We start from the raw sequence: 26229 nt of genomic DNA on the forward strand, positions 1-26229 counted from the left end.
TTCCTTCCAGATGTTCGCGTCTCGACTTACTGCGTATTTCAGGAGAAAGTGCATAGCTGCCACAGATGGCCGTGTCCAGAAGATGAATGAAGTTCTCACCTACATTAAATTTATTAAAATGTATGCCTGGGTCAAAGCATTTTCTCAGAGTGTCCAAAGTGAGTTTAAAGATCTCCCTTGTGCATATAGGAGAGGGACTTTGGATTCTTTGGATCTGTTCGTTCATGTACTTTGCTTCCTGAGCACATTAGATACTAGGCTTCTGATGTCTGTTATCTTCATATAGAATTGTTTATGTTTAAAGAGATCTTAGGGACTTGAACCTGGAAACTGATTATTGCCCAAGATATCATGGCCAGCTAGAATGCTAAGTATAAATCTAGCTATAATAGCCAGGAGGTGGTGGCGCACGCCTTTAATCCCAGCACTCGGGAGGCAGAGGCAGGCAGATCTCTGTGAGTTTGAGACCAGCCTGGTCTATAAGAGCTAGTTCCAGGACAGCCTCCAAAGCCACAGAGAAGCCCTGTCTCAAAAACCGATTGTAAATATGTATATATGTATATATGCATATATATATTATATATAATAATCCTTATCTCACCCAATACTTGATTTTTGGTCTGGCTAGGAAGCCATTGCAGAAAGTGGTGTCAAGACCATGGCCAAATGCCCTGCTCTTAAGCCTTCTCTAGTCTGTGGTGCACAGATGCCGGAGGTGGTTGTGTAACCCCAAGGGGTGAACTGGGCTTCAAGGCACTTGGACTCGGTGCCTACCTCTGTTGCTTCCTAGGGCTCATTTTGTGATCTTTTAAAATGCTTGATACAGTTACAAGGTTCTCGGTGTGGGCTCCATTCCCATGTTTAAGTTCAGCACAGGCATAGCATGTGAAGTATACATGCAGTACAAGCCTGTCAGGGTAACTAGCATGACACTGGCATTCAAACAGGTCTGAACATGAGTGGGACGATTGGCCTTAGACAGAGTGGCATTTAAGAAGTTTTATAGACACCTCACAGGTGATGAAGTAACAGTATCCCAAAGTGTGTTTTGACTTGCTTGAGAGTAGATTTCTTTTTCACAGAAATCCGAGAGGAGGAGCGTCGGATCCTGGAAAAAGCTGGGTATTTTCAGAGCATCACTGTTGGAGTGGCTCCCATTGTGGTGGTGATTGCCAGCGTGGTGACATTCTCTGTTCACATGAGCCTGGGTTTCCACCTCACAGCGGCGCAGGTGAGGAGACACTGTTTATGGATCCATTCTGCTCCTCTTGGTATTTCACTTGGGACTGCTATTAGGTATTTTTTTCATTCATGTGTTTACGTTGAGAAGGAGCTACCCTTCATACAGAAATAATGTGACGTGTTTTTAGTCAGCCTGGGTTTGGGTTCAGTTCTGGAGCTACAGACGAACCCTCGTTTCATGTTTATTAATAATTTTAGATGAAAGTCTCATTCAAAACAAAATAAAGAATGCTACCTTTAAAATAAAAATGTGGGCTGGAGAAATGGCCTAGTGCTCTTGTAGAGAGAGCACTGGAGTTCAGTTCCCAGCACCCACACAGGGCAGCTTACAACCATTTGTAACTCCAGTTTCAGGAGATCTGACACCTTTGGCCTCTGAGAACACCCTGTTCATGTGCACATACTCACACACATATACACATAATTAAAAAAAAAACACAAAAAACAAACTTTAAAATCTGTAATAGAGACTTTTGTCTCCAAACTTAATGACCTGAGTCCAGTCACTGGAACCCACATGGGGGAAGGAGAGACCCAACTGCTGTGAGTTGTTCTCTGACCTCCACACAGCACTGTGACACACATGAATGCACTCACACACAAACCAATTATGCTAGTGTAACTGATTGCACTAACATTTGATAATTCCAGCCTTCCTACCTCCCGAAAGGAGACTGGTGCTGCCGTATCTAGTGTATAACCTCACGAGGCTCGCTCTCACCTCTTTTTGTATTTTAAGGCCTTCACAGTGGTGACTGTCTTCAATTCCATGACTTTTGCTTTAAAAGTAACACCATTTTCTGTGAAGTCCCTCTCAGAAGCATCAGTTGCTGCTGACAGATTTAAGGTAAGTAGTTCCTGCCCCTCTCCCATATCAACAGCTACCCTGGGCACAGCTCTCTGTGCCCTGTATTCCAAGAGTCCACGCAGGCCAGCTGCACTTGATCCTGGTTTGCCTTAGGAGCTGATAGAGACAGCTGAATTAAGGGATAAGAATAATGCCATTCAAAATTAATTTGCATTTTTATCTCCTGGTTGGTCTGGTTCTGGGCGGTGTTCCCTTCCCAGAGGGAACTCTTCTGCCAGGCCCAGCATGGATATACACTGTCACCTACTCAGCCTTTAAGTGGCTTAAATGTAGACCAGCACAGCCAGGTGGCTGTCGGATCGCCCCACCCCTACCTCATTCCTGCTGCCACTCTGATTGGTTTCGATGCTCAGTCCTTTTGATATTTCTTTTTCCTACCCAGTGATTGCCACTACATGAGGCAGGGAACGCAGTGACATGGAAATAGTCATAAAACTAGATCATGTTGAGAAGTACAGTTAAGTAAGTACCAGCTCTTTTCCTCGCGTGGTTAGTTGATCAGACCTTTCTGTGTTCTTTGTACCTTCCGAATAATGCAACCAACCGTGTAACACAGGAGGATAAAGCAACCGCGTAACATGAGGGAGCTACCTGGGAGGGCGGAGGGAAGCAGGGATGAATTAATTTCCAGAAAGGAGAAGCAGCACTGTGTGGGAAGGAATTTACTGACAGGGTGTCACTTCTGATGTGGTCTCCCTTGGCCAGTGAGGTGGATACAGGAGCCCCTCTGCTGATACGGAGAGTTGAAGCTCCAGGGCTTGATGGATGACTACCTTAAGAGGCTTGGGGAGAACAGTGGGTGTCCCTATAAAGGTTAGGGTAGTTTATTGGAATTTATTTTGATTGTTTCCTTTTGCAGTTAATCAGGTGACTTGCATTGGGTCAAGAAAACCTCCTCCAGAGTATACCCTTTCTCTTGTATCCCTCCTCCCCTCCTGGGTACTCAAAACAAGAGCCAGAGTCACAGGAGATTGATCTGTTGACACCCAGAGCTTTGACTCACCAAAGCCACAATATCTAGTCCTGGAAGAAAGGGAATATTGTGACCAAAGTTCCGTCCATTTGTTTCTGTGTCCTTGGCAGTGGATAGAGTTCGTTGAGTTTTGGATAAAGAAATAAGGACAAAAAGTATTCTCCTGACCCCCTTGTTTCCCCTCCTAAGTGAGACCACGTATTATCAAGTGGCATAGTCATATTTATACTGGAAAAGGATTTTTTGTTTAACTGGAACCCAAGTGAAACGTTGTGTTGTGCTGTATCTGGCAGCTCTGTGAGCACTCCCTGATATGAACAAAAGTGAGCATGTTTTCCTCCTTGGTTTGTCGAGGGCTTTGTTTTGAGTCAGGCTGGCTGCTCACTCATAGTACTCCAGCCCCAGCCTTCCAGGTGCTGAGGTGACTGGTGTATCCCTCACCGAGGGGCTAGGAAGCGGTGTCGGTGGTCAGCACCCTTGTGGAAAGTAAGACTGCTGTCTTGCAGGTGTACACCTCAGCTGATACACATTGAGATGTCGTAATACCCTTGTCTGACTCAGCACATGAGGGCTGTGGGAAGCAGGGTGGAAGTACAGGGAAATCTGTGTACACGGCAGACACCAGTATCTCTCATCCTCATCCTTTTAATAGTGCTCTAGGAAGAAACGGTGGACACTCTATTCACATGTGGTTTTGCTCTGTGAAGTTGTCAGAAGAGTTGATGTCATTCTCAGCCAGTTTCTAGGAAGGCTCTGGAAATGTGAATTCCACAGCTGTTCACAGACAGGGTTGCCACCTAAGCTCTAGCCACAGTGAAGGTCCTCTGGGAAATGTGGAAAGTTGTCAATTGGAATGTTTAGGACACAGGGAGGTTTACAGGAAGAGAGACTGCGATCCCAGCTGGTAGTGGCAGGAGGGTCAGGGGCTCAGGGTCAAACTCAGGGGCTCAGGGAGCTTGCGGCTATCTTGGGCTACATGAGACCCTTCCTTTTCTTCTTTTAAGATTTATTTTTAATTATTTCTTTTATTTTTTGAGATTATAATTACATAATTTCCCCACCCCCTCCCATCTTCTAAACCTTCACATATATCCTTAGTTGCTGTCTTTCAAATTTATGGCTTGTTTTTTTCATTAATTGTTGTCATATACATATATGTATATCTGTTCGTATGTGTATGCATATATATATGTTCCTAGTACATAAATACAACCTGCTCAGTCTGTACAGTGTTACTTACGTGTGTTTTCAGAGCTGACCATTTGGTACTGGATAACCAGTTGGTATGCTCTTCCCTGGGGAGGACTGTTTCTTGGCTCTCAGAATTCCTTAGTTGCCTGTAGTTCTTTGTGTAGGGTTGAGGCCTCGTGGGCTCCCCAACCCTTATCCATATAGCATATCTATTACTGTCCTTGGTTAGTTCAGTGAGACCCTTGCTTAACTCTTCTTCTTAAAAGCAGATGTTGGGATCCAGGAGAAAGGGGATAAACATTCCATTTACTAGTGCTTGGGAACTTTAAGTTGGGGTATCTAGTGATTAAGCAGAGTTCTCATTCTGCAAACTGTCTTTTTTTCCTCTGGAGATTTCCTAACATTTGAAATGAACTTTTAAAAGACATTCTGAAAATCCCTCTATGATGGTGCTTTGTCAACATTCCTGGTGTTAAGAGGGGTCCAAGTATAACTAAAATCAGAATCTCAGCTCTCACTTTGGAGATTTTTCCAAAGTTAGATGTTTCCTTCCCTCTGAAATAACTCAGTAGGAGCGGTGAGAAGAGTCTATTCCCCTCCCACAGAGCGGTTCTCTTCCATGAAGGCCCTTAGCTTAGGTCTTCTTTTCTAAGCCTAGCAATTAGGCTGGTGCCAGTCTCAGTTCAGGCCTCTCTCAATAGTGTGCAGGCATTAGTTCTACAGAAGTGGTCTGGAAGGACAATGGCATGGTGACAGTCTGCAAACAGGGTCAGCATACCCTTTGGGTTTCTTCACCGTTACTCAGGAACCTACGAGTGATTGCACAGGGGACTCCATATCCCCCCTCAGTTATTAAACATCCTTTGGTCCACATTAGGGTGGCAGAAAAAGTAGGGGTACCTCAGTGTGTAACTTAGCATAGAGGGTTGGGTCAGTGGACGAGGCCCTGAGACCCCTTGTCAGTCCTGAGATGAGGCTACACTAATGAGCTACCTTTTGCTCTTCAGCTTCCTTCCACTGTATAGCCTGATGTGTTTTGCTACGTGAGTGTACGCCATAAGCTTGTCTCCCTGGTCTTGATCCAGTGTCTCATCTTTGCACCTCTCTCACAACTCCTATCAGAGTTTGTTTCTAATGGAAGAGGTTCACATGGTAAAGAACAAACCGGCCAGCCCTCACATCAAGATAGAGATGAAAAATGCCACCTTGGCATGGGACTCCTCCCACTGCAGTGTACAGAACTCGCCCAAGCTGACCCCCAAAATGAAAAAAGACAAGAGGGCTACCAGGGGCAAGAAAGAGAAGTCGAAGCAGCTGCAACACACTGAGCACCAGGCAGTGCTGGCAGAGCAGAAAGGACAGCTCCTTCTAGACAGTGACGAGCGGCCCAGTCCGGAAGAGGAAGAAGGCAAGCAGATCCATACTGGGGGCCTGCGCCTGCAGAGGACACTGTACAACATTGACCTGGAAGTCAAAGAGGTGAGCTACCCACCCTGCAGGATCCTCCCTGCTTGTAACCCCTGGCATTGCCCCACTCTGCAGCTCCTCCCTGCTTGTATCCTGCCTCTGTCTCCAGCACCTTGCAGGCTCCTCCCTCTAAGAAGAGCTCTCTGGCTGTGAGTGGTTTTACATCAAGAGCAGTTAGTGAGCAGCAGAATTGATAACTGATTATCTCATGAGATGCTCATTTTACTAATGAGGAGATGAAGCGTGCAGGTGTATCTTCCAGGACCCTGTTCTGTGCTGGCTTCTGGCTACTGTATATGAGCTGTTCTCATTACAGCCACTGCTGTACCTGTGTGGGTAACAGAGAATTTGGCTTATAAAGGGTATTCGCGGTGCTGCCTTCGTTTTTTTGTTTTTTTGTTTTTTTTTTTTTTTTGGTTTTTAATTTTATATGACTGTCTGTAGGTTTGTGTACGTGAGTATAGGAGCCATTGGAGGCCAGAAGATGGTGTGAGGTTCCCTGGAGCTGGAGTTAGGTTGGGAGCAACTTGATGTGGGTGCTGGGGACTGAACCGAGGTCCTCTTATAAAGCTGCAAGTGCTCTTAACCACTGAGCCCCATCTTTAGTCCCCTCAGTGTTGCTCCTAATCACTGTGATTTTTTTTCTTATTATAAGTGAATGATGATTTAGGTATATAATATAGCTCGCTCAGCTAGTATAGACCTGGACTCGCAGAGCGTGTCTGGAACAGAGATTTCAGGTTGAGGGCTTAATTATGATTCAGACTGTAACTGTAACCTAGCCTCATGTTTAGAGGACCATTATCATCTGTGGGTCCCAGATGGGCATTCATTCATTCATTCATTCATTCACCTTTTTTTAAAAGTGCCAACTTTACACCAAGTGCTGTTGAAGGATTGTGAATACAGCAGCAAGACCTACACAGTCACGGCTCTCTTTCTCTCTGGAGCTTACATTCTAGCGGACAGACACAAACAAGCAAGGGAAATGTAGTGTGTCGGGTTGTGATGAGGACTATGCCAAGGATGGTAAAGGCTCTGGGACAGGAACTGTTGTGCTTGCGTTTCCAACAGGTTTCCTAAGGAGAGACTCTGTTTGAAGAATGCCTTAGCTGGGCTGGGTGGCACATGTCAACAGTCCCAGCTCAGGGGACTCTGAGGTAGAATCACTGTGAGTTTGAAGCCAGCCTGGTGCACGGTGACTCCTGTCTAAAAAGGTGATAGGCATACCGGAAGTGTAGAAGCCCTCCATCTGGAGTGTGCTGGTTACTGGAGCGGATGAGTGTGGGAGATGAGAGCAGGCCGTGAAGATGGAGACCAGTGGGGCTGGAGCCTCCCATCCTACCTTGACTTCACCCTCAGAGGAACGAAGGTGGTGGAGGATTTGCAAAAGTAGCCATGACTTACACATGCCCTGCTGGGTTCAGAAGAGTGTGCAAAGAGACAAGGAAGGAAACAAGGAAAGCCCCGAGGGGCTGCTCCTCTAGTGAAGGAGAAGGGTGAGAGAGCCCATAGCCAAAGGTTATGGAGACGGAAGTGCTCATCTGAAATGCTGGCAGGAGGCTCTGACTAGCGAGACTGGAGGCGCCCTGGGCAGACCCAGAGATAGACCAAGGCAGCAGCAGAAAGCTTCCTGATCTTAGCAGGCATGAACGAGACAATCTTGGTGGTCACCTGAAGCTGTCAGTGTAGTGTATCACCTACAGGTCATTGTCGGCTTTTATTTCATGCTTAGCAGCAAGCTTCTTATTTGATAACTGCTACTGATTGCTGGGGCAGTTCCACTGTATTCCTGGCCAGCTTTTTTAGATAATGACTTCTCATAATCAACTGAAATTTACTCTTCCGTTTTGTAACGTAATACCTGATTCAGTGAGCAGCTAACCTTCCTGCAGTACTTAGCCCAGTGAGGGACACAGAGACACGGTGTTGCTTTGGAACACCGGGACACACAATTAGCAGGTGGGGGTAGAGTTGGAATTATGGTCATATACTGCCCTACCCTCCCTCCTTCTCTTGGGGACTTGGTCACCACGACACAGGACTGCCAAACAAGTAGCTCTCTTTAATTAAAAAGTCAATTGTTACCAGGAGGTGGTGGCACACATCTTTAATCCTAGCACTCCAGAGGCAGAGGCAGACAGATCTCTGTGAGTTTGAGGCCAGCCCGGTCTACAGAGCAAGTTCTAGGACAGCCAGGACTATAAAGATGGGCTCAGTGGTTAAGAGCACTGGCTGCTCTTCCAGAGGACCTGGACTCAATGTTCAGCACCCAAAGGTGGCTGACAACTGACTGTAATTCCAGTTCCAAGGGATCTGACACCCTTTCCTGGTCTCTACAAACACCAGGAATAGACATACATGAAGGCAAAACATGCATACATAGAAGATAAAAATAAAAAGACATTTAAAAGTCAACTATCTGTCTTTAAAAATTTATATTACTGATGGGGGATTTATCATCTTACCTCCGTATATGGTTGGCTTTCTATATCTGTGTTGGTTGCAAATCTACACATTCAAACCAACCACAGTTAGAAACACTTGGGAAACAGTTGTATATACTGAGTACATACAACTTTTTTTCTTGTCATTCCTTAAACAATATATAGCAACTGTTCCCGCTGTATTATATATATTATATGTAATCTGGAGGTGATTTAAAGTTAATCTGAGGGTGTGTACATATAGGTACACAAAGGGTATGTTGACAGAAAGACCATGGGCATCTGCAGGCTGTAGGACCCCTGGGGTCTTCTGGACACTGCTTGTCTGAGGACACTAAAAGATGACTGCTTAGAAACTCCTAAGCTTTGCTTTCTACTTTTCTGGGGGATTGATAGCATAAATACTCCTCATGTTTTTAGAAGTGTTTTACAGAGAAGCTTGATGTATAAAAATACTATATTTTAAGCCAGCTGTGGTAACACACACCTTTAGGCCCAGCACTCAGGAGGCAGAGGCAGGTGGAACTTTGAGTTTGAGGACAGCCTGGTCTACAGATTGAGTTCTAGGACAGCCAGGACTACAGAGAAACCATGCTTTGAAAAAAACAAAGCAAAACAAACAAAATAATAAAAATTATATTTTAATGGATAGAATATATATAGTTTTTACTAAAAAGAAAATAAATTCTGGAGGAAAATTACAATAAAATAATTTTAAAGAGTTCTGTCTTGTGAAAACAACAATTTTAAAGAAAAAACAAAACTTGGGCTCCTTAAAGTTGGCAAGAGGCTAAGACTTGCTAAAAGTGAGTGGTGGCCGTGATGTGTGGCAGTTAATCCTCCTAAGGGGCTTCCCTGTCCCTGGAACGATGGGCTGACTGGAAGGTCACAGGACGTGTGGCTGGTCGCTTCTTGATGTCCTTCTCTGTGTGCTTTGTCCAGGGCAAACTGGTTGGAATCTGTGGCAGTGTGGGAAGTGGAAAAACCTCTCTCATTTCAGCCATCTTAGGCCAGGTAAGATTTTTGTTATTTCCTTGGTGTTTTCTGCTTCTTTCTTGGGCTCTGCTTGGCAGACATCTCAGGAAAAACAAGTTGAACTTCTGAAGAGTCAGTAGAGGTGGTAGAGCAGTGGCTGAGATCTTATGTTCTGATCTATAAACATGAGGCAGAGAGGTAATGGGGAATGTTGTGGGCTTTTGAAACTCCCAAAGCCTGCTCCAGTGACACCACCTCCAACAGTCCTGCCTCCAGTGACACACTATCTCCAACAAGTTCACACCTCTTAATTCTTCCCAAACAGTTCTACTAACCAGGGACCAAGTATTCAAACATGGGGCCTGTGGGGACATTCTCATTCAAAACACCATACCCACTAAGTAATTTGATGTTTCCTTGGTGGTGGGAGAAGACAGGTGCAATAACTTATCCTTCATCCAGGAAGGAATATCTCTGCATGTTCCACACCACTGGACTCCTAGAAGTTTCACTGGGGTAGAAGGCCCTTGAATTTGGTTGGATTTATTTCCCATCCTCTAATGTGCATATGTATTACCAATAAATCCAGAGTGTTCTGCTCACTTGATCCAATCAGCATAATGTCATCAGTATAGTGGACCAGTGTGATATTTTGTGGAAGGGACAGATCATCAAGATCCCTTCAAACTAGGTTATGAAACTAAGCTAGAGAGTTAATATACCCTTAAGGTAAAACTGCGAAGGTATACTGTTGGCTTTACCAACTGAAAGCAAATTGCTTCTGGTGGTCCTTATGGACAGGTTACAGGGAAAAGGGTGTTTGCTACATCAGTAGTTAGATCCCAAGTCCCAGGAGATGTGCTGATCTGCTCAAGTAAGGACACTGCATCTGGTACAGCAGCAGCAAGAGGGGTCACTACTTACATTTTCAATAAGTCAACAGTCATTCCCCATGAGTTGCACTGGCCAGGCTGGAGTGCCAAAGGGAGATATGGGAGCCACCACCCCTACCTCTTTCAAGGTCTTACAGTGGTACTCATTTCTATCATTCCTCCAGGGATGCAATATTGATTTTGGCTCACTATTATTCCTGGCAGAGGCAACTCCAATATGTTCCATTTGGCCTTTCTTTTTTCTTTTTTTTTTTATTTTATTTTATTAGTTCTAGTTAGGGAACAAGCTTATTTCAAGTCCCTTCCCTCACCCCATCCATTTGGCCTTTCTGACCAGAATAGCTGTCAGTTCACAGTTCATGGAAAACTGCCGGGATTCTGCCAATTTCTAATTGCATTTATCTCAACCACACAATCTGGGATTGGGAAATAACTACAGAATGAGTTTGGTAATCCACTAGTCCTACTGTAACCCTGACATTAGCCAAGACTCCATCAGTCCCCAACCTCCAAAGCCCTTACTTAAACTGGATGGCCACAATGTTTCAGTGTCAATCAGAACCTGTATCCAGTACACCTAGAAAGTCTGACCATTTCTTTTCCCCAGTGTATGCTTTGCTTTGTGAAAAGGCCATTGGTTCCCCTGGGGGAAAGGTGGGAGAAAGTCTTGACAGTAAAACTCTTAGATATTTTATCAAGGTCCTTCCTCAAGGGATCTTGAGGACCATTCAAGGATCTAGCTGATCTTCATTCTCAGGGTTCTGGCTTTGCAAACTCTCTTGAGTCTGGAAATTGGTTCATGGATTGAGACTCCCTATTGCTGTGATCAAACGTGGGCTTCATTTGTTTGAGGATTTTTCTGCTTATACAGATCAAACAAAACCATAATCGGCTTTTTCCATCTTGGAGACTGAAGAATTCCTATGAATCATGCTAGCATAAAAGTCAGTTTGCCTGTGCTGCCTGTGGCCCTGTTGTGCCTGGGCCCAAATAAGCTCATTTCATCCAGGTGAACTGCAACCTCTCCAATCCTAAGGTGTTCCACAAAGAAAACAATGATGGCAGAGCTCTTCAAGTGTGCAGGTGCCCCTGTATGCAGGGGTGCAGTGAGCCCACTGAGCTAGACTGCTCCATGGGTAGAAAGACTAATTGGGAACCAAGCTGCCAAGGCTATTTGGGGTGGTGGTGACAGAAGAGCTGAAAGCCAGAAAAGCAGATTTTATATGACAATCAGCACGGTGGGAGTCCTTTTGCTGATACAAGCTGTTTAGGTTGACATGACCAGGGACTAGCTAACCCTTGTCTGAGGTGGTTGACCTTGGAGGACAGATTAATATTGCTGATGGTTTAAGGGAAGTTCCTCTGCTTATCTGGTAACAATCTTGTCTTTTTAGTTGGCCAAAGCCTTGTTTTGTATATTGTCAGCTGTCACCAGCACTGTCACGGGGAAGTAGAGGGTGGAGGGATGGGGTGGGGGGACACACTCTGGACCTAACACCCCCTTCAACATTTTGTATCTTATAATCTTATAGCATTAGTGCCGGCCATGTCTTCTGGGCCGTCCCATTATGGAGGATCAGGTTTTACACAGATAACCCATTCTAACCCTGCGATTCTCTGGACCTCCAAGTCCTTTCATCAACAGTGAGTGAAGGGATACCGGGTATCTCTAGCCCCCTTCCAGCAGGCCATCTTATGACAAGTGCTTCGGCCAATCAATTAAACAAACATATTTATTTTCTTTCTTTCTTTCTTTCTTTCTTTCTTTCTTTCTTTCTTTCTTTCTCTTTCTTCCATCCATCCTTCCTTCCTTCCTTTCTTTTTCTTTCTTTCTTTTCTTTTTTCTTTTTTTTCTTTTTCCCCTGAGACAAGGTTTCTCTGTGCCACTTTGGAGCCTGTCCTGAAGCTTCCTCTATAGACCAGGCCAGCCTCAAACTCACAGAGATCTGCCTGCCAAGTGCTGGGATTACAGGTGTGCGCCACCACCACCCGGCTTGGCACACTCTCTAAACTTTCTTATTAAACCTAGAATCTCCATCAGTCCTTGCATATTGAAAAACTCAACCTGATCCAGTTCTGTGTTCCTTCCACCATCATCCCACACCCTTAAAAGTCCATTCCCACATGTATATCCCAGACTTCTGCTTGAATGAATTTGCAAACTCAGTAAGCTCTTTAGTAGTGTAGTGCACCTCCTCACGGACTCCTCTCTCTGTGTTCTCTGCACTTCCCTGACATCTCCTTCATGGAAGGTCATGGGCATTCTGCAGACACTGTGGGACTATTTCCCCAGGCAGAGGAGGAAAGGACAATACTGCAGGGGTGTTACGCTAAATCTTTCTGCCAAAAGCTGCCTGAGCCTCACCTCCACGTGTGCGCTTTACGCCAGTTGCCTGCCCGAGTTAGGCCCAAATAAATACACAGAAACTTGTATTAGGTTCAAAGCTGCTTGGCCAATGACTAGGATTCCTCATCTGTTAGCTCAGTTTTAATTATCATAAACCTATATATTTTATAAGACTTATCTTATCGGACGCCTTATTGGCGTCCCTCCTTGCTGGTGGATCACATCCTGCCGCTGGAGGAGGAAGGGGAAAAAGGGGCCCTTCCTGTTTCTCCTTCACTTAAATATGAGTCTCCTTGCTATGTCACTTCCTGCCTGGATCAGCACTTCTCTACTACAATTCCCAGAATCCTCTTTGACTCCTAGTTCTGTCTAACTTGCTGTCTCATTGGCCAAACAGTATTTTATTTAACAATCAATAAGATAAACATACACAGTAGTACATTCCCCATCACAGGGGTAGATGTGGGGAGCATCCTCTGTTGGAGGATGAGACACCAGCTTCCTCAGGTGAGATAAATCCTTCAGAATCTGGGGGTTCAAGTTCTCAGCCTCCGTCGGGTCCCCCCCCATCTCTATCCAAGTTATAGGGTCCCATTTCTTACCAGTCAGTGCTCTTGACCATGGCTAGCCTCCAAGGCTGAGACTTGGATTTTCGTGGTAATTCAGCCAATCTTATAATAAGGGTTGTGGTTTAATTTTGTACAACTGTGGCTTCTGATTCTCTTCCAGGGCACAATTCGACCTTTAGACTGTTTATTCTCACCGGGAGCCGCTCAGTTCTTTCTCTGAGTTCGTTCTTTTTCTTTGCACTGTATTCTTAGATGCTAGAAGTTGGTTAATTTTTATCACTGAGGTCATTCTTTTCCTTGCCAGTTTACCCAGAGATGCTAGAAGCAACCAACCAGCGTCATTGTTTTCTTAGGTTTTTCCACAAATTATCAAGTTTTTTATATTGAGTCACCAAATCCCTTGTTTTTTTTTTTTTTTTGTTTGTTTTTTTTTTTCAATAGGTGAATCAGAATAATCAAATGTATTTATCTGATATGTTCTTTGGGTAGTTCACACCATAGATCTTTAGTGCTTTCTATGCTTCTAGGAGAGGCTTCACTAACTGTAGGTATTGTGGAATTGGGAAGCCAATTTCAGTACTTAAGAATTCATAGTGCTGTTTTTCTAGAATCATTCACGGTACCACAATCTATATTAGTTTTGGTTCTCTAGAGGAACAGAATTGATAGAATAAGTATATGTACAACAGAGAATAAACAAGGATATATACAACAGAAAATCAGGTACCATTTGATGATCAGCTTAGCTATTTGTTAGCATAGTGGCATTTGCCAGGTGTGTTCTAGTGGTGTGTGTGTGTGTGTGTGTGTGTGTGTGTGTGTGTGTGTGTGTGTGTGTGCTCGTGTGTGCGCGCACGCTCGTGCACAGTTTATTTGAGTAGCTTCCAGGCTGAGGTCTCACTAGTTCAACATGATTCTCCCATAGAAAGGCCAAGAATCTGGTAGTTACTCAGTTCAGGAGGCTGGGTGTCCTAGCTCATTTTCTGTCTGTTTTAGAATCTCAGAGAAATTGGTCCTAATATCAGTGAAAGGAGTGCCTCAGAAACAGGATAGGTGGACTACCCAACAAGAATGAGGGCAGCAAGCAGGCAAAAAGTAAAAGTTGTTTCTTCCTTGTCCTTTCATGTGGGCTGCCCACTTGTGTGGCCCAGTGTGGGGGTGGGTCCTCTCACAGGAAATGCTCCCAGAAGGAAAATTCCTCACAGGTGTGCCCAGCGGCTTGTGTTTTAGTTATTCCAGATGTAGAGAAGTTGACAACCGAGATCAGGCACCACTGTTGCACTTTCATAGTGAAGTTAATTTACAGTTAGAGAGTACCACACAGCCAAGGATTGCCAAGGGCGGTCGTGTTGTGAATTGTGCTAGGCTCCCATCTCACGTAAGTAAGGATAAGTTTCTTTGTTGCTGTAGCTTTCTTTAGAACAATGTGTGGTCTGGAGTTTAGTCCAAGAAAACCGTAGAAGTGGCCAAAGCTTTTGACTCCTGTAGTCACCATTGGTAGTGTGAGGTGTTGTCTGTCAGCTGAGGGTGATATTTGACTCACACTGCCCCATGATGCCTATCTCCCTAGATGACACTTGTAGAGGGCAGCATTGCAGTCAGTGGGACCTTTGCTTATGTGGCCCAGCAGGCCTGGATCCTCAATGCCACTCTGAGAGACAACATTCTCTTTGGCAAGGAATTTGATGAAGAAAGGTAAGACATGTTTGGTTTCTGTCATCTTTCCTTTGGCTGTGTGTGAGAGAAGGCAGTCCCCATCTTTTCTTGTAACCAAGTCCCTGATTCTCTGTCACTTTGTGTTCTTCAGATACAACTCAGTGCTGAACAGCTGTTGCCTGCGGCCTGACTTGGCCATTCTCCCCAACAGTGACCTGACCGAGGTACAAGCCTTCTGCCCCTAGCAGGCCACTGTAGCACAGTTAGCAGGGAGGGCTTGGAGAGTTTTGCAAGGATATGCCAGGTCTCTTCCTAGGAGGGTGTCTCCTCGGGAAGAGCCACACAGGGAGTTTTGCTTTCATGAACCATTTGTTAGTAAAGCATTTGTTGATCAGCACACGAATATCAACACTGCCTGTTTTAGGTATTTACATACCTAAATACTAGTAAGTAGTATACCTAATTACATGTCATGCAAATAAGCATATCCCATTTTGGATTCCAAATAGTTTTGTTTATGCTCTGTTTAAATACTTTTTAGCAGGGCATGGTGGTGCATGCCTTTAATGTCAGAACTCAGGAAGCAGAGGCAGGGAGAAGCCATTCTGGTCTGCATAGCAAATCCCAGGGCTGTATTGTGAGACGCCTTTGTGACGTGTGGGGGGTGGTGGAAAGAACTGAGTAAATATTTTGTAAACTGCAAGTCCAGCGAGTGCATGTTGAGCTTCTTTTCTACATTTTACCTCCCTTCCACTGGGTAAGGAAAACCTTAGAATAAATCTCTCTCCTCTGTCTGAGCAGGCCCCATGTCTGGCTCTTTGTTGAGCTGACTCTAGTTGAACCCTCAAACCAGACAGGTTTGGTAATGGTTTAATAGTTCCTAAGTTCTCAAATCTTAGCTACCAGGGCTGGAGAAATGGCTCAGAGGTTAAGAGCACTGACTGGTCTTCCAGAGGTCCTGAGTTCAATTCCCAGCAACCACATGGTGGCTCACAACCATCTGTAATGAGATCTGGTGCCCTCTTCTGGTGTGCAGATGCACATGGAAACAGAATGTTGTAAACATAATAAATAAAATCTTAAAAAAAAAAAATCTTAGCTACCATATCGGTAACTTCAGCATCACCTGGGAACTTGTTAGAAATGCACATTGTTGGGCAGTCTGTTTTAATAAGCTCTGCAGATAATTCTGTTACATACTAAGTTTGAGAACCTCTGACTGATAGTATGTTTTGTTTTGTCTTCCCCCTAAGAATAACATTTTTAAAAACAAAACAGAAAACCAAGTGCCATTTGATGATTGACCTATTCATTTGTTCACATAGTGGCATTTGTCATGTGTGTGTGCCAGTGATTCTGCAGCAGTTGCCTGGTATTGGGACCACAAAAGAGTAGGACAGTAGTTTGTTTGCAGAAGAAGCTTATAGTTAAGGGGGTAAGAGACCCAGATAAACTGGCACAAAATAAAAAGAGCCCCCTTCTGTGGATGTGAGTAAGAAGAGGTAGGAGGAATCTCCCAGAAGAGATAGGACAGGCAGTGTAGAAAAGGGCATGATGTCAAGTGGGTTCACAATGTCCATGTTGTTTTAAATCTCAGGCTATGGGAGGTTGTATGTGACTGTTTAGATTCTTTCAGGGTTCTTGAAGAGTTTCAGGCAGGGATGAAGGATTATCAACATTTTGTTTTAGAAAACTCTTTCTGTGGAAGAGAGTGACATGGACAGTGTCAAAACCACACATAAGTCTGATTGGCACTGAGATGGTTGTGGGACAAGGCTCCCCTGGTCTCTAGGAGGAAGACACTGGCACTTTATATAGGCAGGGAATCCAAGAGTCAGTTTGGTTAGGGGAGAGGAAAGATGACTGGGGTGACCATTAAGCTTTGTTCTGGATTTAAGATAGAGGCTTCCTGTTGCTTTTGGGCTCATAGATTGGAGAACGGGGAGCCAACCTGAGCGGTGGACAGCGCCAGAGAATCAGCCTTGCTCGGGCCTTGTATAGCGACAGGAGCATCTACATCCTGGATGACCCCCTCAGTGCCTTAGATGCCCACGTAGGCAACCACATCTTCAACAGTGCCATCCGGAAGCATCTCAAGTCTAAGACGGTTCTGTTTGTTACACACCAGCTGCAGGTATGGTACATTTTCTCTTAGGCTGCTCACATAGGCTTGGTATAAAGAGGTGGGCTTGGGCTAGGTATCTCCGAGACAGCTAGAGATTCCTAGAGCTAACTGTTTTCATGTCTTCAGTAAAAAGCCTCCTGACCAGTGTTCATTAGTTGGCCATCAGAATCAGGTCCTTGGAACATAAGGGGTCTGCATGTAGATCAGCAGGTGAAAGGAAAGCAGCTAGTCGTGGAGTCTGGGAATGGCTTAGTCTGGGAGGAAGCATCGTGGTAGCATCTGTAGATGAGACGGGGAGCACAGCTTGCACTTTCCCTCCATCAGCCAATGAAGGCAGCCATCTCAGAGATCTCAAGACTGTTGCTCTCTGAGTTGTCAATTAAATTCAGGGGGCCCAGTTTCCCTTTTCACTTTAGGAAACCTGTAAATTCTGTGTACTTCTGCATGTAGTGAGAAGACTTGAATTAATTAGTTAATTCATGTGAGACAGTCTCACTATATTCCCCTGACCTGGTTTTTGCTTCGTAGACCAGGCTGGCCTCAGCCACCACCTCCTCCTCCTGAGCACGGGCCATCAAAGGCCTTGCTATCACCCTCAGGCAGGATTTGAAATTGAACGGGAGGTTTGTGCAGCTCTACCCTCAGAACACATAAGAAATACGGCCTGGCCCGTGTCATAGGGTGCAGTGAACTAAAAAGCAGAGGCTGTCGGTCTGAGGACTGGTCACTCTTGTGTGAGGTGGGGGTGGGGATGGGAGAGTGATCTGTGCAGTCAGGTCTTGATCCACTCTATGCCAGACAATCTAAAATATCCTCATGTCAAATGGGCAGCCAGCCCATCTCTGGTTGAGACATACCAAATGAAGATAGGGTATTTTAATGTATTTGCATAAATGTCAGCAGTTCTGTGTCGTCCCTGTGGTTGTCTCCAGTACCTTGTTGATTGTGATGAAGTGATCTTCATGAGAGAGGGCAGTATCACAGAAAGAGGTACCCATGAGGAGCTGATGAACCTAAATGGAGATTACGCGACTATTTTTAATAACCTGCTGCTGGGAGAGACACCCCCAGTTGAGGTAAGCTTTGCTGGGTTTGTGCGTCCCCTTTCTACACAGGGGATGTGATGACACTGAAGCTGAAAGAGCGCAGATGAACTCTGTGCCTGTGGTCCCATGACCAGACTTCTGTGCTGTGTTTTCCTGTGGGAGGGCGTTAGAGAGACTGTGTGCTAGTGCGCGGCCTCAGCTAGGCTCCTTAAACCTCGACTAAATCAGTGTGAGGCTCTCTCTGCATGTCCAAGTGAACCAGATGTCGGGAAAGGAGTTAAATGCTGTGTACCTTTGGAAATGACCCGTGGTATCTTGGATCCTGATTTGGCACTTAGGTGCCTGGTTACTGGGTTAAGTCCTTTAGATACTGCTCCATTAGACATTTTATTAGAGTTATGTGGCTAGATATGATTCTCTCTCCCTTAGAGAGGAGGAAGCTGAGGCCCAGCAGAAGTGAGTAGCTTCCTGATGAGGGTGATATGTTCCCACGTTTCTCTGTATTCGTGCCCGTCCACCTCCTGTGCAGCTCCCAGAGGCCAGCTTTTCATGCCTTCATGCGGGCTCCAAGCTAGGTCGAGCAGGGCATGTGTAGAGCAGTCCCAGAGGCTGTGCTTCCTTCCTGACAGCATTGCTATTTCCTGAGGTCCCGGGAGTGACTTAGGTAGGGTTCAAGCTGCCATGTTATTTTTGAGACTGACACAGAATGAAAGGCCATGGCTGGGACCCTCTTTCATGTCTTATCTCAGCATTTCACTTTTGTGATTTTACATGCAGTGCAGCTATTGTCCATAACTTATTTGTTAGGCCGTTTGATAGACTTCTAGCCTTCCTGGGATGACCAGTGACATTCATAGAGACACTCCGATCCAGGTTTAAATTTTATGATCTGCTATGCCTTCTGGGAAGCTTTGGACTCCCCAGATTGTTGCCTCATCACTGTAGAGTTGGAAGGGAAGATCTGAAGGAGAGAAAATATGGAATTGTGTAAGGAGCAAAAGGTAGCTATGAACAGCTAGACTGTTTAGCTGGGAAGCATGCTTTCCAATATTATTTATGGGCCAGCAGGATGGTTCAGTTGATAATGACATTGGCTTTGTAAGCCTGGCCACCTGCGTTCAATTCCCAGAATGCACCAAGTTGTCCTCTGACCTCCACATGTGCACCGTGACATGTGTGCCCTGACACACACGTTGTATTGGCTACTTACAGTTGTGTTAAGCAATATGTAATATGCTTCTCCCAGTAAGTGACCCACAGATGGTAATATCTTTTTAAATAGTGCATTTACTCATGCAGTACAGCAAATATATTTAGAGACCTATCTTCTGTCCCAGATACAACTCTACTTAGACTTCATAGTTTTACAATTTCACCATGTGTTTAGAAAAAATTGGTAAGCCTGCTGGGGATAGATAGATCACATAAAATTGAACTCAGTGGCCTGTATGGAGGAAATTTTCTAAAGATGTAGCAGGAACTGGGAGAGCATTAAATAGGGTTTTGGTGGGTGGTGTTTTCTTGGTTTTGCTTTGTTTGATGAATGCTTATCTATTACCTCTGTGCCCTATTCTGGGTAGTTCTGGCAGTAGGCACTGAGTAGTGGATAACCCTGTGTGAGAACTCACCATTGTCTTGGAAGGCCATCAGTTAGGTATTTCAGGGCAGAGCGGTGTTTTCATGCTCTTAACAGGTAATTCTGACCAGATGCTGCCATGTGCTAAGAGGACCGAGGGAACGTGAGCTTTATTACAGGGGAATGTAAGTCGCCTTCAAAAGGTGTAATATTTGAACCCATCTGAATAGGGACATCCATGACTGAGCTTGGAATGAGGAGGGGGACCTAACCTGGACGAAGGTACAGCAGTGAGAATTTGAACTATGGTTAAGGAATGGTGTGAAGTCACGTGTAGCAGGAGAGTAGGAGCCATGGGAAGTAGTGAAATGGGAGAGGAACTGACAGCCTCAGGGCTGGAACGCGGACGTTCTACAAGCAGAGAAGTGCTGGTTTTTCTGTAGTGGCAGGGCAAACGGTGGCATCTCTGGATTTGAGTGAGTATGTGACAGGTCAGAGACAGGAATGGTCGTGACTCTAGTACTACTAAATCACTGGGACAAATTGAATAATAGTATTAATTTATATTAACACCAATTTTATAAAATGTATTAAGACAATAGTGTATTATTAATAATATAACGATCATATTAATTATTATTGATATAATAATATTGATAACAAACTGGTTTTGGAGGTTAGGTTTTGAATGGCTTCATGGTGAATGTCAGTGGACCAAGAGGCTAGGAACCTGGATCCCCAAAGATCGAAGGGATTGAGTTAGTACAACAAATTAGTGTAGATTATCATAGGTGGCTTTCTTAAAATGTAGGTGTGCCAAGCATGGCATCTGGCCTGTGATCCCACCACTCACGAGGCTGAATAGGTACACAGAAACCTGGTATCAAAAATAAGAACTTGGGTGTGTCTTTTATTTATATTACTAGCTCAGTGGATGGTTCTCTGGAGTGTATCCTGTAGGAATTCATCTGAATGAATGTCTTATGACTGGAGATTTTTTTTTTTAATGTTATTAGATTAATTCAAAAAAAGAAGCTAGTGGTTCACAGAAGTCACAAGACAAGGGCCCCAAACCAGGGTCAGTGAAGAAGGAGAAGGCAGTGAAGTCAGAGGAAGGTAAGGACTTTTGTTGTTGTCTATCATTTATCAGGAACAATCTGCCTGGAGATGGATGACGCTCCATGCCATTGCGTGTGACACTTAAGTGAGGGCCCTTGGGTGTGCCCAAACAAGGGATGTCACATAACCTTTTATCCTTGCCTTTTCTGCAGGCAAAGGGTGGAGTCAGTTGTGGGAAATTACACCTAAGTCATTCTCAGTGAGCCTGTCTCCTTCTTGGCTTCCTTCCGGTCACCTCTGTGCTTGAATTCAAATCCCAGTTAAAGCTGAGTGTCCAGTGTGCTTCATTCTCAGAGTCTGCTAGACTGGCAGGCTTGTTAGCTGGTCCTGGTGCTATTTGCAGAGAGCTCCAAGAAGTTACAGGTGGCAGTTTTCCTACTTGGACTTCTTGTCTGGATCTTGAGTCTCAGAACCTATTTGCCGTAATGTAGGCATTTTCATATTTGTGAATTTGAAGCACATGTCGCCTTTGAAATGCAGTGATCTCTTGGGTGAGTCACCTCCTTATCTAGTAGTGGGAATTTTTAGGACAAAAGTCTGGGTTCTGACAGCACCAATAGATGGTTCAGCCACCAGTTCCGAGTATACTGAGAAATGATGAAAACCAAGAAAGGACATTTATTCAGCATGGCTACCGTGGGAAGAGGTACTGAGTGACACCAAGTTCACCTCCAGGGGCCTGACATGAGCTTTTGGATTAAATAGAAGGAGAACTGGGACAGGTGGTGTGCAATCCTAGTCAGGGGTTCTTGCCCACCCTTGTCCTGGTTCTCAAGGGGACCTGTCTGGTTTTCACACAATGGTTACTTTAGTTCTATGGTACAACCCTGTTTGTGTGGATAATTACCCTCCTGGATGGGGAACTGTCTGTCTTTCGAGGTTTTGTTCTTCCTGGAATCCAAAGGTAATTCAGAAATTCACCAATCTGACCAAAAATAATCTTTTTTTTTTCTTATTTAATAAATGAGTTTATTAGTTGATGCAAGTGATACGGGACAAGCAACTTCGGACCACATTTAAAAATCACGGCTCTTGTCCAACTTCATAACCAAATCTTTCCGTGCCCTAGAAATGCTGAAATCTGGAGACTTCCAGGCATAGTGATTTAGTTTGACCAAGAATAATCTTAACAAAGAGGCTTTTTATTTAGATACTAGCCATCTAGGGCTACACCTGGGACTCAAGATCCACAGGATGTATCATCAACTCGCAAAGAGTCAGGGGTTCATAACGGCAAAGAAACATGGGGTCCCTTCCATTCCGTTTGTGTGCAGGCATACATCTTGCAATCAGAAGGTTGCATTTTGTTTAAGTGCAGGCTCAAGCCCTTAGCAGGCACATGTCTTGCAGGTATTCTGGTTATCTTAAAAAAGCAGTTTTGTTTACAGAAGCAGAAGCAGTCATTAACATTATGACCATTCTCTTGCATAAATTATCTTGCATAAACAACAGGGTTTCTCTGTGTAGCCCTGGCTATAATGGAGCTCACTTTGTAGACCACACTAGCCTCCAACTCAGAGATCTGCCTGCTTCTCCCCCTCCCCCCAAGTGCTGGGATTAAAGGTGTGCACCACTACGTCCAGCCAGAGAGGATGTAATTCTAATCTTTGAGGCTATGGGTTCTGTTATTCTGCTGCCATATAGATGACTTAGTTTGAAGGGAACAGCTTGTTTAAAAGGGAAATGTCCCACATGAGTGAAAGGAATAGAGTTCAACTGGGCACAGTTCCAAACCCCAGGTTCTCAAAACTCCTGCCATCAATGTGCTCTGACATTTATAGAGAGAGGTTTAGAGTAGAAAACAATGCAATTGGCTGTAATTTGCCCAAATACCTCATTATTTGGCTGTAGCTTAGCTAGTTAGCCAATTAGGTCTTCCTGCTGCCCACCAAAGCTGGTTTCTGTGACTGAACTCTGATGGATGGGGTGTTTGGGCCGAGTGTAGTGCCTCCCCCACACCTGCAGCTTCCTACAGTTTTACTCTCTTCTAAGGCCATGTTTCTTTCTCTCTTTTCCCAGGCCAACTTGTGCAGGTTGAGGAGAAAGGGCAGGGCTCAGTGCCTTGGTCGGTCTATGGTGTCTACATCCAGGCAGCAGGGGGTCCTTTGGCTTTCCTGGTCATCATGGCCCTCTTCATGCTGAACGTGGGCAGCACTGCCTTCAGCACTTGGTGGCTGAGCTACTGGATCAAGCAAGGGAGTGGGGTGAGATGACTCACTACTGGGCGTTCTGTCTGATAATGTGGCCTTGTCTCCCTAGTCCCTGGCTGGTCATAGGGAACTCCTATAGTTTTCACTAACAAGAGCTTTAGAAACATCCTGGGACAGCCCAGTAATAGGTATAACTTTACTTTGTGTATCAGTTAAAAGATAATTTAAGGGAGAGAAAGAAAGCAGTGAGCTGAGATGCTCCCAGATGGGGAGAAGGATGCTTAATGGAGTCTCACAGAATAGGAAAAAGTCCCTGGCCACTTCTGTACCGCAAGTAGGTTCTTTGTGTTCACCCACTAATAAAAGGGGAAGTGGGTTCTTTGTGTTCACCCACTAATAAAAGGGGAAGTGGGTAGCAAGATTGCCTTGTGTTTGCCATGACCAGGCCATTCTCCGTGTTTCTCTCCTTGAGCTGAAAGTGACCTAGGTGTCTCAGGAATCTCACCCCATGGTACCTTGCCTCCAAACAGAACACCACAGTATTCCAAGGGAACAGAAGCTATGTGAGTGACAGCATGAAGGACAATCCCCACATGCAGTACTATGCCAGCATCTACGCCCTCTCCATGGCAGTCATGCTGATCTTGAAAGCCATTCGAGGAGTTGTCTTTGTCAAGGTATACCAGTGGGTGGGCTGTGGTGCACCCCTCTCCCCAGATCATGTGAAAGGCATGTGGCATGTGTGCAGTTGGGCGGCCCCAGTGAAATAAGTTGGACCCTGTTAGTCTTGGGCTTTTCCTGTTAGTCACCTGTGGCTTCTGACCAGTTGTACTTACTCCAGTGTTGGGAATGGACATCTTGCATGAGTAGCAATTGGACCCTCCTTGAGTACCCAGGTCTCTGGGCCCTGATCATTTCATCTCGCTCCCCAGGGCACACTGAGAGCCTCCTCCCGGCTCCATGACGAGCTTTTCCGAAGGATCCTTAGGAGCCCCATGAAGTTTTTTGACACTACCCCAACAGGAAGGATTCTCAACAGGTTTTCCAAAGACATGGATGAAGGTATCTCTCACTGGTCCTTTCTTTTATGCTCTGGAGTCCAGTCAGCACCCACCGCCTCTAGCCTTCCTGGGTGCCACTCTAGCCCACCCCCAAAATAAAAAGAGAATGTGCAGCTTTGTTTCTCCCGAGACTGAGAACAGAGCCTGGCATTCACATCAGGACTATTTTGAGTTCTCATTCTGCCTACCTGACCTGAACATAACATCAGAGAGGGTCAACTTTGAAAGGGCAGTCTGCAATCCCAGAATGCACCTACAGCTTCTGATGTGCTTTCTGCATGCAGCATGGGCTGCGCCGCACCAGCACACAAAGTTCTCCTGACCTTTACTGAGAGAGAGTGGTGCAGCAAACAACTGTGGGTGTTTTATGTACCTTGTCTCAATCCACACAGCAGCTGCAAGGCATCTGTTGTTTTAGCCATTGAGTACCTAGAGAGGCGAAGTAATTTGTCCAAGATCAAACAGCTATTGATTGACCAATCTGGGAATTGGGCTCAGATCTTTTCACCTCCAAGTTAGTGTTTTTATCTACTGCGCACGGTGGTCAGTTCCATAGGAGAAACTTGGTTCAGGTGTCAGTAGGCCAGTGTAAGGCTATGGCCATAAGTAAAAGGAGCAGGGAGCAGACACAGTACCAGAACTGGTGTGTAACATTTCTACTTCTGCATACGTGCAAGCACACTGTGGCCGTTTGCACAGACACGTGTATACTCAGGCATGCACACACACAAATGCATAGACGCATGCACGCCTGCACACACATGTACATGTGCACACATAGGTGCACACACACACAGACACACACACAAGCAGAAAGACAAAAGAGCTAGAACTGTTCAGTTCTGCCACTGGAGTGTGCGGCTAATGGATTTTGAGTTTGAGGCCATCTTGAGCTTTATAATAAGACTCTTTCTCAAAAAGAAGGAAAGAAAACCAGCAGTGCTTGTGACGTAGCTGTGTCTTCATGAAATACCTCTGCCCAAAGAAAGGGGTGTAGGGAAAGTAGCTAAAAAGAGTTGGAGATGTTGCTGTTGAAGGTTCTGTACACTTTTTTTATTTTTATTTAAATTAGAAACAAACCTGCTTCACATGTCAATCCCAGCTCCCTCTCCCTCCCCTCCTCCCCTCTGTACACTTTTTTAATGCTGACATATGTTTAAACTTTCCTTGTGTTATAAGAACATAGATGATAGTTGCTTTCCCTTTGGCGTGTTAATTTTCCAAGTATTTTGCATACACATATATAATACTTTGTAGAGGGCAGAGTTTAGGAGGAGCAGGGAAAGCTGAGCCAGAACCGGACAGTGGAGAAATGACCATTCACAAGAAAACCACAGCAACTGAGTTTATGTTTCTTTGATAAAACTGTTCAAGAATCATCACAGGCCTTGGGAATTTCATGGAGCCTTATTATTTTTTTAAACTATTTTGCTCCATTTTCCTTGCTTGTGGGTCCCAGGAGTCTCTAATGCTTGTTCTTTCGTGGTCTCCGCAGTGGATGTGCGCCTGCCATTCCAGGCCGAGATGTTCATCCAGAATGTGATCCTGGTGTTCTTCTGTGTTGGAATGATCGCAGGGATCTTCCCATGGTTCCTTGTGGCAGTGGGGCCTCTCCTCATCCTCTTTGCAGTTCTACACATTGTCTCCAGGTAAACAGGACGTATGCAGGGCCAGAGACAAGGCCGGGGTTGCTTCTCTCCTTCTGTGACACAGAGCCTGTTCTCTCACAGGGACCTGATTCGTGAGCTGAAGCGCCTGGACAATACCACACAGTCTCCTTTCCTCTCGCACATCACGTCCAGCATACAGGGCCTTGCCACCATCCACGCCTACAACAAAGGGCAGGAGTTTCTACACAGGTTAGTGTTGCTGGGGCCAAAGGTTTTGAAGGGGAGCTGGCATCTCAACTGCTACAGTTGCTGTAAGAGGCCATTCAAGGCCAGAGCTTGGGATCAGAAAACTCCAAAAAGGTGTTATTGATGCAACCCAACTCTCTCTGATTAATCAGCCTCTTGGTAAGACCTTTTCTGAGAAAATGAGATGACAGAAACACAGACCAGGACCAATGTAGATATAAGACATGGTGCCCTTTGAGAATGTGTGTGTGCATTTAGATATCTCTGAAAGGATATGTAAGAAGCAGTAGCTCTCTATGGAAAGAGGAACCGGGTACCCAGAAATTGGTAAGAAAAAGACTGGCTTTTTTTGTAGTGAGCCTTTTAAAACGTCAGGGGGCTGTGTATCTTGTGTAACATTTGCTATAAAAGCGTGAGGACTGGGTTAAGATCCCCTGAACCCACGTAATTGCCAGATAGGTATAGCATGGCAGCCGTCTGTAATGTGAACCTTTAAAGGCTGAAACAGAAGTTCCCAGAGTGAGCTGGTGATGTAGACTAGCCATATCAGCATGCTCTAGGTTTGATTGAAAGACCCTGCCTCAGTAAATAAGGTGAAAGAATGATCAAGGAAGATTCCTCAAGTTTCCACAGGCACACATGTACACACATGTACATACATGTGCCCT

The 26229-nt window shown here is 45.1% G+C and overlaps 1 protein-coding gene across 6 annotated transcripts in view; it reads left to right on the top strand.

Annotated features, from left to right (window-relative positions):
• Positions 1–26229, top strand: part of Abcc5 (ATP binding cassette subfamily C member 5) — a 66152-nt gene that overhangs the window by 24198 nt on the left and 15725 nt on the right. For 5 of the 6 annotated variants that reach the window (XM_027413067.2, XM_027413072.2, XM_027413069.2 and 2 more), the window contains 15 exons: positions 11–158; positions 1068–1231; positions 1982–2089; positions 5397–5753; positions 9131–9202; positions 14543–14667; positions 14780–14852; positions 16559–16762; positions 17686–17829; positions 20392–20491; positions 22514–22698; positions 23175–23321; positions 23577–23706; positions 25201–25354; positions 25436–25564. In XM_027413067.2, coding sequence (XP_027268868.1) covers positions 11–158; positions 1068–1231; positions 1982–2089; positions 5397–5753; positions 9131–9202; positions 14543–14667; positions 14780–14852; positions 16559–16762; positions 17686–17829; positions 20392–20491; positions 22514–22698; positions 23175–23321; positions 23577–23706; positions 25201–25354; positions 25436–25564 — 2240 coding nt within the window. The remainder of the gene's footprint in view (positions 1–10; positions 159–1067; positions 1232–1981; positions 2090–5396; positions 5754–9130; positions 9203–14542; positions 14668–14779; positions 14853–16558; positions 16763–17685; positions 17830–20391; positions 20492–22513; positions 22699–23174; positions 23322–23576; positions 23707–25200; positions 25355–25435; positions 25565–26229) is intronic. The other variant, XM_027413071.2, reaches the window with a different exon arrangement.

Source organism: Cricetulus griseus, chromosome 4 (genome assembly GCF_003668045.3).
Source record: "Cricetulus griseus strain 17A/GY chromosome 4, alternate assembly CriGri-PICRH-1.0, whole genome shotgun sequence".
Taxonomy (NCBI): Eukaryota; Metazoa; Chordata; class Mammalia; order Rodentia; family Cricetidae; genus Cricetulus; species Cricetulus griseus.